At 56.4% G+C, this 11,396-nt stretch overlaps 1 protein-coding gene across 1 annotated transcript in view; it reads left to right on the plus strand.

Moving 5' to 3' along the window:
• The window catches only part of ITGA3 (integrin subunit alpha 3), a gene marked incomplete at its 5' end in the record, with an annotated part of 42,052 nt that extends 34,239 nt beyond the window's left edge, over window positions 1–7,813 (plus strand). Inside the window, 8 exons of the mRNA XM_006023338.3 lie at window positions 434–536; window positions 618–794; window positions 1,160–1,273; window positions 1,784–1,897; window positions 2,625–2,723; window positions 3,076–3,201; window positions 4,919–5,070; window positions 7,676–7,813. Coding sequence (XP_006023400.1) covers window positions 434–536; window positions 618–794; window positions 1,160–1,273; window positions 1,784–1,897; window positions 2,625–2,723; window positions 3,076–3,201; window positions 4,919–5,029 — 844 coding nt within the window. The remainder of the gene's footprint in view (window positions 1–433; window positions 537–617; window positions 795–1,159; window positions 1,274–1,783; window positions 1,898–2,624; window positions 2,724–3,075; window positions 3,202–4,918; window positions 5,071–7,675) is intronic.
• Between the last annotated feature and the right edge of the window lie 3,583 nt (window positions 7,814–11,396).

Here is an 11,396-nt window from a genome sequence, read left to right on the forward strand (position 1 = left end):
CAATCAGACCCTGGTTTCCTGAGTCCAAGCCTCTCCCTGGCACCTTCTTCTCAATAAAGTACCTGGCCTTGCCAAGAGTGTGCACATCAGAGTGCTTCTGCACTGGACCCCATGGCTGCCCCTCCCAAGAGCGGGCTCCCCGGATGGAGCTGGCAGGATTTGAGGTCCAAAGGGCTCAGTTCCTCTGCGGCAATGCCTGCTGGGATAACTACTCAGGATACTGCTGTGTGTGTGCTCCATGGCCCTTACTTCATGGCTGGCTGGAGCCTCCCAACCCCCCACCCTGGCCTGACATCATGCCAACCCTAGCAAGACCGGCCAACAATCTGTGACTCATCTGTGCCCATCAGATGCCCCCTGCAGCGCCTTCCCAGCCTTTGCTGTGCCCTGGGCTGGGCTGCCTCATTCATAAAAAGTGTTCTGCCCCTAACAGGACACCCTCCCAGGTGCAGACGTACTTCAGTGGAACAGTGGTGGGGGAGTCAGCCATGAAAAAAGAGGCTGATGTTGGGAGCCCTGTCAGGTTTGATTTCAAGGTAAGGATGCTGCTCCTGGTCTGGGGCTGGGGCTGCGGGGAGAAGTCAGGGCCTGAGTCCAACCCAGGCTGTGTTTTGCAGGTGAACACCAAGGGGGAGGCGCTGGGCTCCCTGGGCACCATTATCTTGGGCTTCAACTGGCCCTATGAAATCCCCAATGGCAAGTGGCTGCTGTACCCCACCGAGATTCTTGTCAGAGGCAATGAGAGCAGACGCTGCCAGCCACCGGGGGATGTCATCAACCCCCTCAACCTCACCGTGAGTCTTGCACTGTGGCCTGGTAACCTGGTCCCCTCCTGCTGTCTTGTTCCCCTCTTTTCTTTCCCTCTTCTCACTCCTTCTTCTTGTCCTTTGCTCCCTTTTTCCTCCCCCCGCCCTTTCTTTTTTCTCTCCCTGAGCCGCGTTCAGCAGCCCACAATGGCACATGGCAGCCTGCAGGAGGCAGCACTAACCCGCAAGCAGGGTGGGCAGACTATGGTCCCACTTCAGTTGCCTCATGACAAGAGCCATGGTTTTGCCCCGCAAGGTGGTCAGCCGGTCACTGCTGGTCTTCACTGCCCTGGGGAGCTGGGGGCAGGCGCTGTGCGTCTGACGGGGCCCTCACTAGCTTGGTTCCTCTGCAGCTTCTGGACAACGTCTCCTCACCCCGGCAGAGACGTGAGCTGGAGACAGCGCCGCACACCGAGCTCCCCATCACCCTGGCTGCTGCCAAGAAAGCCAGGTCACAAGTGGAACTGGTGAGTGTCCCCCACTCCCTGCCCCACAGCAGGCTGAGCCCTTCCTGACCATGGAGAGAGTGTACCCCTGGTACTGACCCTGGCCCACGGTTCCAGAGAGAGGGACAGAAACATCCTGTCCCAGAAGTTGGGACTTGTGTGGTGGAGTTGAAGGGGAAATCTGCTGGAGCCTGTAAAGGGTCCATGACACAATTGCACAGTTGTGGCTGAGCCCATGAGCTGGCAGCAGTCTCTGTCTTCCATGTACAGAGAGCTCCTACCCCTGCCCAGGACTGTAAGTGACTGGAGTTTGGAGCCCACTGCTGGGGCATAACAGCAGTGTGAGTGGATCATGACAGGGGTCCTTGCCTGTCCACACCCCATTGGTCCTTGGGCCAGACCAAACCCACCTAGCTGGGTCCCAAGCCCAGACTGTCTCATACCACTGGGCTGTAGGCCCACCCAACCCCAGACTGCTTTGTCTTGCCTGAGCTGCCCCGCTAACATGGCAGTCTCTGTTCCTTCCTGCAGAACTGTGCCACGGGCACATCCCACTGCATCTGGATCGAGTGCCCCCTCCATGATACCAGGGCATTGACAACTGTCAGCATTCGAGCACGTGTGTGGAACAGCACCTTCATCGAGGTCCGTGCCCAGTCCCTGCTCCCCTCCTCACAGAGACCCAGCTGGATGTTGGGATCCTGCCAGGGCAGATCAGGCTCACCCCTCAGTTACCCCCAAAGCACCTAGAGGAAACTGACTCCACAGGGGGCAGCTTATGTGGAACTCCCTGCCCCAAGACACCCGGGGCGAGGGGGAGAGTCTGGGGCTCCATTAGGCCTGACTGCCCAGGTACCCAGCTGAAGTTTGGAGGGGAGGGAGTGGCCAAAAGCCACAAGAGAAGGCACAAGGCTGGGGGGAGAGTCTTCTCTCTCTCACAGGCAGCCATCCAGGTGATCCCCTTCAAGTCTTGACCTCAGTGTGTCTTGGCTTCTCTGCCCCAGTCTTCAGGTCAAAGGGTCTCTCTGTACCATGTATGCAATGAGTTTGGCAGGTCTTGGCCTAGTCCCTCATGGCAGTGTCCATCTCTCACTCCAATGGCTGGCACTATTGCCCCCGTTCCCAGCAGCCTTAGCAGAGGGAGTAAGAGTCAGTGATGCACAGAGGCTGCACCCCCTGCCCATGCCCAGGGATTGGGTAGGCAGGGAGTGCAGAGGAAGCTCTCCCTGCCCCTGCCAGACCTGCTTGGAGTTGAACACATCTGGTCTGTGGGTTTAGAGTGGGTGGGGGAAGGGTGTGGGCTACTTCTGGCCCAGCCTGGACAGTACCCTCCCCCACCTCACCCCATCCCTGTGTCTGTCTGGGTGAACAGGAGTACAGCAGCTATGACCGCATCAAGGTGGAGGGGCAAGCCACCCTGTTTCTCCGGACCAACGTGGCTACCATCAACATGAAGAACCACACAGTGCAAGTGAGTCAGCTCTGTTGAGCCCGTTAACATGCATGTATGTGCCCTTTTAAATCCAGTGTCCCATGCTGGGAGAGGCTGGGATTGTCCCCAGCCAGTGCCTCTGCAATGCCCCTTACAGGGAATGGCTGGGGTATCTGGGAGTGCCCCACAGCCACTGCAGTGTCCCCTGCTGCCTGCAGTAGGCAGGAGCTCCCCCAGCAGCCAGCGCTTATACCATACAGTGCCCCCCAGTTTGCACTGGAGCTGCTGGATACCCCAGTGCCAGTCAGGCACTCAGATGCAGGCTGCCCCGCAGTAGCTGTAGTTACGGCTTCACAGCTGCCCCCATCTGAGCACGTGGCTTGGCTTCCAGTTCTTTGTGGACATCGATTCAGAGCTGACAGAGGAGCAGCCGGCGGAGATTGCGCTGTGGTTGGTGCTCTTTGCTGTGGGAGCTGGGCTGTTGCTGCTGGGGCTGATCGTCCTCCTGCTCTGGAAGGTGAGAGAAGGGACAGTGACTCCATTCAGGGGAGGAGGGAGCCCTATCCTGTGTCCAGGTGGATACAGGAATGGCCAGGAGTGAGTGGCACCTCCCTGGGATCTGGGCTGAGGCTTGGCATACTCACAACACCAATGGATGTGTGCTCCTAGGCAGCTGGTGACCCGGTGTTGTATATTGCCATCCCTGCTTTCAGCATGGCCATAGCCCTTACTTCTGAGGCTCCCAACCTGAATATCCTAGGCTGGGAACCCTGCAGCCTTCTATCCCATTGCCAATGGCACTTACCACTATGACACAGCCACCTCTGGGGTGGAACATGGGACTCAGTTATGCTGTTGGATTGTACCTAGAGAAGCAGCTAGAGTTGGTTAGGGAGATTGAATGTAATCACCCATGCTGGGGTGGGGTTAGTGCCCTGTTTCAGGCACAAACATCATGGGAGCTCAGTCGGGTCCTCTGTGTCATGCCTGACAACATTTCAGTGCTTCTCGTCTCCAGGCCAATGTATAGGGCTCCAGCATGAGCAGTGACCCCCTACTACATAACCAGCACTTCCTAGCTATCTCGCATCCAGGACCCCCCTGGCATACCCTGCTTAGCTTGGCAGAGCTGACTGACGTGCTGTGACGGAGATGAGCTACAAGGCTGCTTCTCAATGGCAGGGGTGGAGGAGAGGATCTTCAGGGAAATTGCCTGACCCTGTGGTGTCTCAGCAGTTTGCCTCTGAGTGTTTAGAGCCAGGAACATGGGCTGTTCCTGGGATCTCCTGAGCTGTGTCACCCCTGCCCCTGCCCAACAGGAATCCTAAGTCTGTTATGCAATGGGAGGTGTCTCTGCAGACAGCCTCTCACAGGCCCTGGCACTGTGCTGTGGCAGCTCCCACAGCCTCACTGAGCACTTTGCAGGCACAGTGGTAGCAGCCCCCTGCTCTGGGCAGCAGGGAGCAACAAGATCCAGCCTGCCTGGGAACTCCCAGTGTAAGCGGGGTTCCTGGGGCACTGGATTAGTACAGTGCCACTCTATGGTCCTCCTTCCCTCCCTCACTGAAGCATGCCAAGCACATGCCCCAGAGTGGGGAGAGCAGGCCAGGCTGCTCCCCGTCCCCACCCCGGCAGATGGGTGTAACTTGGAGCAGTCCCTGGGCTGCTCTGCCATAAGTCCAACAGAAACCTGGGAGTTCCTCCTTGCCACCACTCAGCCTACAGGGCTGCTCCAGCCTCAGTTCAACTGCAGTCCAGGCTGAAGGGCAGGGCCTTGCACACCTCCTGTCCTTGCAAGCTTTGCCTGTGGGGCTGCAGGGTGCAGAGAAGCATCTGCAATTGGTATGTCACCAATAATGGCAGTGATGAGGTAGGACCTACCTCCTGTGACCTCCAAGTTGCATCAGCTCTGCATGGAGCTGCATTGGGCTGAGGGCACCTCTGATCCAGGGGAGCCACTTCAGAGCCACTTCAGCATGCTCCCCCTTCCCCCACCACACCATCAGTGCCCTGAAGAGAGTCCAGTCTGCAGTGGGTCAGTGTGAAGTTCAAGTGATCCAGAAGGTCATACAGTGTATCCATTGCACAGAATTATGTCACTGCTTCCCTGAGACCCAGTGCAGGCAGAGATCCACCCTTCACCTTCCCACAAGATGCGGCCACTTCTGGGCTGGAGCATTCCTTCCTGATGGCCACCCCACCACCCCTGATCAGTGTTGCCTGCTTCCTTGTAGTGTGGCTTCTTCCGGAGGGCAAACACACGAGCCATGTATGAGGCCAAGGCCCAGAAGGCGGAGATGAAGATCCAGCCGTCTGAAACGGAGCGGCTGACTGACGACTACTAGATCAGGGCCCCTTTGCTCTGAGAGCCTGCTCCAGCCTCTCGGTAATGACCCAGGGGCGGGGCAAGGCACAAGGGGGTGGGGCCTCTCATACCTAGCTTTGCACCCTGTCCCTGTGATGCCTTCCCCTGTTACCCTCTGCTCTGCCTGGATGGCAGCTCTCTTCTCTCTCTCTCTCTCTCCTCTCCAAGGGGCCTTCTGAACCTCCATGTGTGTAGTCCAGTCGCATCCTCTCCTTCCCAGGGGTCGATGCTTTTGACTGCATCCTTCAGCTGGTGTGTTCTGATCCCTTCTCCCCCTCCACTCTTCTCTGAGTCCTGTTCAGGCTCCAGGGAGAAGCAGGTTGTAGCTATGTGTGTGTGTGCGCATGCTTGTGTGTGTATGTCCATTTCACTCGATGAGATCCCACCCATGTCTGTAATTTGTCTCGCTTGCAGGAAGCAGACACACAACAGCATTACATTGGTATAATCTGCCTTCATGCCAATGTAAATGTGGAGCAGACACAAGGTACAGTTCTGCATTGGTTGGTGTCTGTTGCTCCACTGTGGAGTAAAGTAACCCCCCAAAGTCATGAGTAACTACGCAGCCCTATAAGTTACATGAGTTTACAAGACAGTAGTCATGTTTACACAAGACGTTGACTGCACAGTTGTTACTGTGCAGTCATTTTGTATTTGCATAACCACATACTAAGTGACTATGCAGTAACCAGTGTTACTGTGCAGTTGTGTCCCGGCACGGTTGCCTAGTGACGTTTACTGCTCAGTATCTCTTTACTGCTGCACAGTAGCTTGTTACCACTGCGTAGTAGCGTCACATGGTTCATGCCCAGCGACACTACTGCGCAGTAGTAACAAGCTACTGTGCAGCAGTAAAGAGCTACTGCACAGTAAGCATCTCTTGTAAACATGGCCTGTGTGTCTGCAACTCTGCTCTGTTTTCCAGGGTAGCTCTTGAACAGTGCAAGCAGGGTATTACTAGCTTTCTCACAACCTAGTAGTAAGGCAGTGTAATAGGGCCTGCTGTAGACCTCCGCTTCCAGAGGCCCAGTCCTCAGAGCACTGGGTTAGCTTGCTCCGGGATACAGAGTGATGCAAGTTACACCAGTGTAAATGCTGCATGTCTGCATGCTCAGAACCTGCAATGAGAATGCCCAGCCCTGTGTGTTCTGCAGCCCCCAGGTTGGGAGATGACAGTAGTGGGGTAGGTGTGTAACAAACTCAGGCCTCTGAGGGCTTTTGCTGGTCACCAGTTGGAGCTAAGAAGGAAGTCTTTCCCTTTCATGGATGCTACTGGCTTCTGTGGCTAGGGCGTTGCCTTCCTCTGAGGCACTGTGGCTAGGACATTAGCCTCAGCCAAGACTGGAGTTTCTGCTTGAGATGCACAGATGTTCCTGCTGGTTCTTAAAAAAAACCCAGAGGGACTGGCTGGAGTGTCTTTCTCTTCCACTTCAGGGTCAAACCCACAGCCACATTTGGGGTCAGGAAGGGGTGTTTCTCCCAGGTCAGACTGGCACAGACTGGGCGTTCTGCCTTTCTCTGTAGCATGGGGCCATCCTCTGAGCAGATGTTAACTAACTCCTTCCCTGTCCCTGCTGTTACCTGGGGCTGGTTGTAAGGTGTCCTTGGTGCTTCAGGTGCTGTTCTGGTGACTGGGGGAGAGTTTGACATGGTGCTTTGGAGGAGTCCATGGGTGGATGATCACACGCCAATGCAGGGTACTGCCCTCTATGGCCCAGGAAACCCCTTCCCATGCTGTGCTCCTACCTCAGGGCACCAATAGTCCCTGCTCATGCAGATACATGGGGAGAATGCAGTGCCCAACCAGGGGTGTATAGAAGGGAGAGGGAGCTGCCCATGAGGGGCAGTCATTGGCATTGCCTGTCCAGTTTCTCCACTTGCCCACCTGCACTGGAGACGCTGAGGGACATCACTGCCCTTGTGCCCCACATACCCCACTGCTGACCCACTCAAAACAGCTGCTCCAGTGGGTAGAGCCGGGGAGTCCTGAGAGAGGACAAGGGCAATGGCTGAGGAGGCTGCCATGCCATGATGGGGAGCTGAAGCCTAGAATGAATGGGTGTGGAGACCTGGCAGCCTCACGGTCAGCAGTTCAGAGTCATTCGCAACTGAGTCCCTGCCAGTGCCCTCCTGCCAGGTGGTGTCTGTCTGTTTGTACAGCGGTCTGATTCACACCAATGTTTGTCTTCTCCTCTAGCTTCACTGACCACCCATTTCTCAGCACAGCGTCTGGAGTCTTGTCTCCTGCTGGGGGAGTTCTCTCCTTTGCCCTTAGGCTTTGTTACTGTTCTTTCTGTTCCTCTCGTCACACTTTTTTCCTTTCTCTTCTTGACTGTTTCTCCTTCTTCTTTCTGCTTCCATTTCTCTTTCTGATTGCCCTGCTTTTGCTCTCTGATTTCTCTTCATTTTACTTTTTTTGATTGTTCTGATCTCTCCCTCTAATGATACTGATTCCTGTCTCTCTGATTTCCCTTTCTGCTTGTTCTGGTCTCACTTTATGATTTCTCTGATCTCTCTCTCACCCTCTGTCTCTCTGTCGGCCTCTGTCTGGTTTCATGGTGCTGATCTCTTGATTGCTCCCTGGCCACCGCAGTTTGGTGCTAACCTATCTCTTCCCTTCGAGCAGTGCAACTTCTTCAAGCGGACCCGCTACTACCGGCTCATGCCCAAGTACCATGCAGTGCGGATCCGCCAGGAGGAGCGCTACCGGCCTGCTGACAGTTTCCTGCCACGGAAGAACAAGAAACACTGGGTAACAAACTGGCAGGAGTCAGAGAAATACTACTGAACCCTCCCCCCACGGACCTTGGCCCCCATCTGCTCAGCCAGTCGTTGTGAGCACGTTGCTACTGCATTCAAATAGCCCTAGGGCCATCACCACACCGGTGAGGGGCCTGCTATTCACTCCAGGAGATGGCAGCCCTAAAGCTTCCTGGAGGAGTATGTGAACGAGCCACCTAGAATCATCCTGGGGACCAGAAGTCTGACACGAGGCCTGGCTAGGGGAACATGAGGGACTTGTTGTTTTGCACAAATGCCTTCTCGCCCTCACACTTACACACTCCTCCACAGACGAGGACACTGCTCTCTGTCCCATGTCACCGACTCTCAAAGTGCACTCATGCCGAGAGGGTGTGCCATCAACACCCCCACCCCACCTGTGCCTGTGTGCGCCTCTCCATTGCATATGTGTGCCCTGATGCTTTTGTACAGACAGCACTTCTTCCCTTGCTGTTGCACACATGCACAGATGATCCTTTGAACCATTAAGCCCCATGGCACAATCCTAGCCTGCTGCTAATGATCCGTAAGAAATGTTGGGGCTGAGTGGAGATGGTGAGCAGCCGATGCACTATGTGACACAGCCCAGCACTGTCATGAAGTCACACTCAATAATGCCCCAGGGCACTCCCCCTCCCTGTCTCACTCTTTTTTGCACCTAGATGCCCGTGTGGACTGTCACATGTGGCTTCTCTTGCACTGTTTCACTGATGTGAACACAGAGGTGCTCTCACCTGCACAGATGCTTACGTGCATACACACATACACTCTCATTCTCCCTTCCCCACAATGCCGTTTCTCTTGCTGCTTCCCCCAGGCATTGGTGATGTGTAGGAGGTGCATGTGCACCCCCTGTGAAAAGGCACAGCTGACACTGCTGGCAGGACCTGTGGGCGGTAGCTGCTTGCTGCTGCGCCGTGCCCCCCCCCGCCCTCCCCAGCACTGCTGCCACTGCCATGCTCCTGCTGCTGACAGTGCTGCTGCTGCCTGTGGGAGCTTGCCATGCCCCCCCCAGCCCCTGGGGGCAAGTGGCATTCATGCCTTCAGGAACATGCCAACATTCCCATTCAATCCTGGGACAAATTTCTTCCCTATTAACCACTATAATATCTCCCTGTAGCTCAACCGAAGGCAGTGGACCGCTCTGATTTTCAAGATCTCCTTGCTAAGCCTCCTGTTTCTTTGGGGGTACCTCTGTGGTGGGGGTGGGGGGAGCTGAGGCAATGCCCCCAGCTCCTTCATGGCTGTTCTCACTCAGTGCTGTACACTGGATGTTTTGCCGCTGGAGCACCGCATGGCAGAACTCCCAGTGCCATTCTCTGAGACAGCCCCAGCCCCTTCCCTGGGGAGCAGCTGTTTTTTGGGGGCAGGTTGGCTATTCCTCTGGTTCTCCTCTCTGGCTTCTGCCTTAAATGGCAGGGCCTTCCCTATTGTCACATGTCTGGTCTGAGTCCTGTTGCCTGCATTCATGCCCAGAAAGTGCTAAGGGCAAAGCATTATGGGTACATCACAGTGGTTCTTCGCAGGGGCAGAGTCAAGCCAGTTCAGCCCAGCATGCCAACTCTTAGGAAAACCTCCTTCAGCTTTGCAAGGCCAGGCAGGCTTCATCAGAAAGGACCCGGTAGAAACAAACCAAGAGTGATATCCGTGAAGCCGAAGCTTGGCATCACAGGGCTGGGAGGTGAAATCCCATGTGGGCTGCCCTGGGCACGGCACTCCATGCCCTCCATCACCTGTGCCCAGTTTGTGGGTCCCAGCCTCTGCTTTTCCATGCTCCCTGGAGCACCCTACAGCCAGCACAGAGCCTGGTTGCACAGGCCTGGTATATGTGACTCAGTGTGGCATGAAGCCAGGAGCAGCTCCTGCCATGTTCTCACTCTTCATCTGGGTGACCCTTCTCCAGGTCCTGCTCCCATGTCTCTTTTCTGCTTGCTTTAGGCACTCCTTCCTCAGCCCAACCCTGCAGCTGGGCTCTGCAACCCTGGCCTGCAGGAAGGCTCAGCGCTCATTCTCATGCTCTGATAAGGGGGGACTGTGGGAATGCCTAGTGCCCCTGGCTGACAATAGACAGCCCAGCAGGGGTGGTGGGCACCCTGGCTGCACTCGCACACTCTACACTCCCAATGCTCCTGTTCATGCCCTCTGCTGGGGGGTTAAATTATTAAGAGTGTATCTATTTTTTTTTTTTGCTGTCAATCACTGGAGTTTGTTTCTCTTTATGGTACTGGAGGTCCTGCGTCACAGCACCGTGTTGTAAATATGCTTGAGTGGTTATGATAGTGTCCAATAAAAATGGTTCCTTCGTTTGTAACTGGCAGTTGCCTTGGGTTGGGCTCCATCTCCCCTCCCAGCCCCAGGAAGCAAAGCACCAGGCCTGGATAGCAGTGCAATGCAACGGCTATACGTAGCGTGGCCACTAGTGGGGGCTCAGGTACTGACAGGCTTTTCCCCTGGTGACCCTGTTGCAGAGAGGTAGTTAGCAGGGTTAGTCGGAAGTCAGGAGCTAATGAAGCAAGTCCTCTGCTTGCAAGAGCTTCTGCAGCACACCTCTGCTTCGGCCAGTCTGCAAAGGTGTCCGACTTCTGGCTGTTTATCTTGCCAGCCCAAGTCCAGCCTGGTGCTGTATCCTCTGCCAGTTGCAATCCCGAGGGGCGCTCTGCTGTGCCAGCATAAACCCAGGGCTGGGCGGTTGCTTTCACAGGTGCAGATCACCTTGCTCCTTACCTGTGGGCTTTTGCCTCCATCCCGTACAGGATCGTAGGAAATGAGGGCTGGAAGGGACCTTAGGAGCTCACCTAGTCCAGCCCCCCACTCTGGGCAGCATCAACCCTGCCAACCACCCCAGCCAGGCGTGCTTGTCCGCCCCCTGCTCTTGAACACTTCCAAGGATGGAGATGTCTGTTTCTCTGACTCGCCTGGTCCAGTGTTTGACCACCCTGTGGCTTGCAGCACCCCTGGCCGGGCTAGCGAGCTGCTATGCAAAGACCATTTGCCCCCCCCTCATCTCCTCCTTAGGCAGACCCTGTCTGTGCCCTGCAGGCTTTGGCCTGGCCCCTGCCACCTGGGCCAGGGCCCAGCAGGCGATGCTATGCGCCCAGCCCGTGCCGATCTGCTTGGGCCTTTGCCCTTGACGGGAAGGACAGACGAGGCTGCAACCTGAGCCCCTGCCCGTCTTGGGCCTTGCCCCTTTCATCTGCTGGGGGTGCCCCGATAGGGGAGCAGGTCCACGTCCGGGCTCTGGAGAGGCGGGTGATGCAGGTGGCAAAGCCGGGAGCCCAGGCCCCTGCGCCGGCCCGCTGCCTTTGGGGTCCCCAAATGACTGGGCCCCAACGGGCAGCTGCAGCTTGCGGGGGTGAACGGGCTGCAACGGAGCCAGTGGGGCGGGGGGGGGGGGGGGGGGGGGGGGAAGAGACAGAGACTGTAGAGAGCCGGGAGAAGGGGCAGAGATTATAGGGAGTAGGGGAGGGACAGAGGCTGTGAGGAGCTGTGGGTGAGGGGGTGCCAGTGGCAGGTGGGGGGAGCAAAAAGCAAGGGGACTATGTGATTCCCCCCCTCCTGCTACCTGA

Source organism: Alligator sinensis, unplaced genomic scaffold (assembly GCF_000455745.1).
Source record: "Alligator sinensis unplaced genomic scaffold, ASM45574v1 scaffold520_1, whole genome shotgun sequence".
NCBI classification, from domain to species: Eukaryota; Metazoa; Chordata; order Crocodylia; family Alligatoridae; genus Alligator; species Alligator sinensis.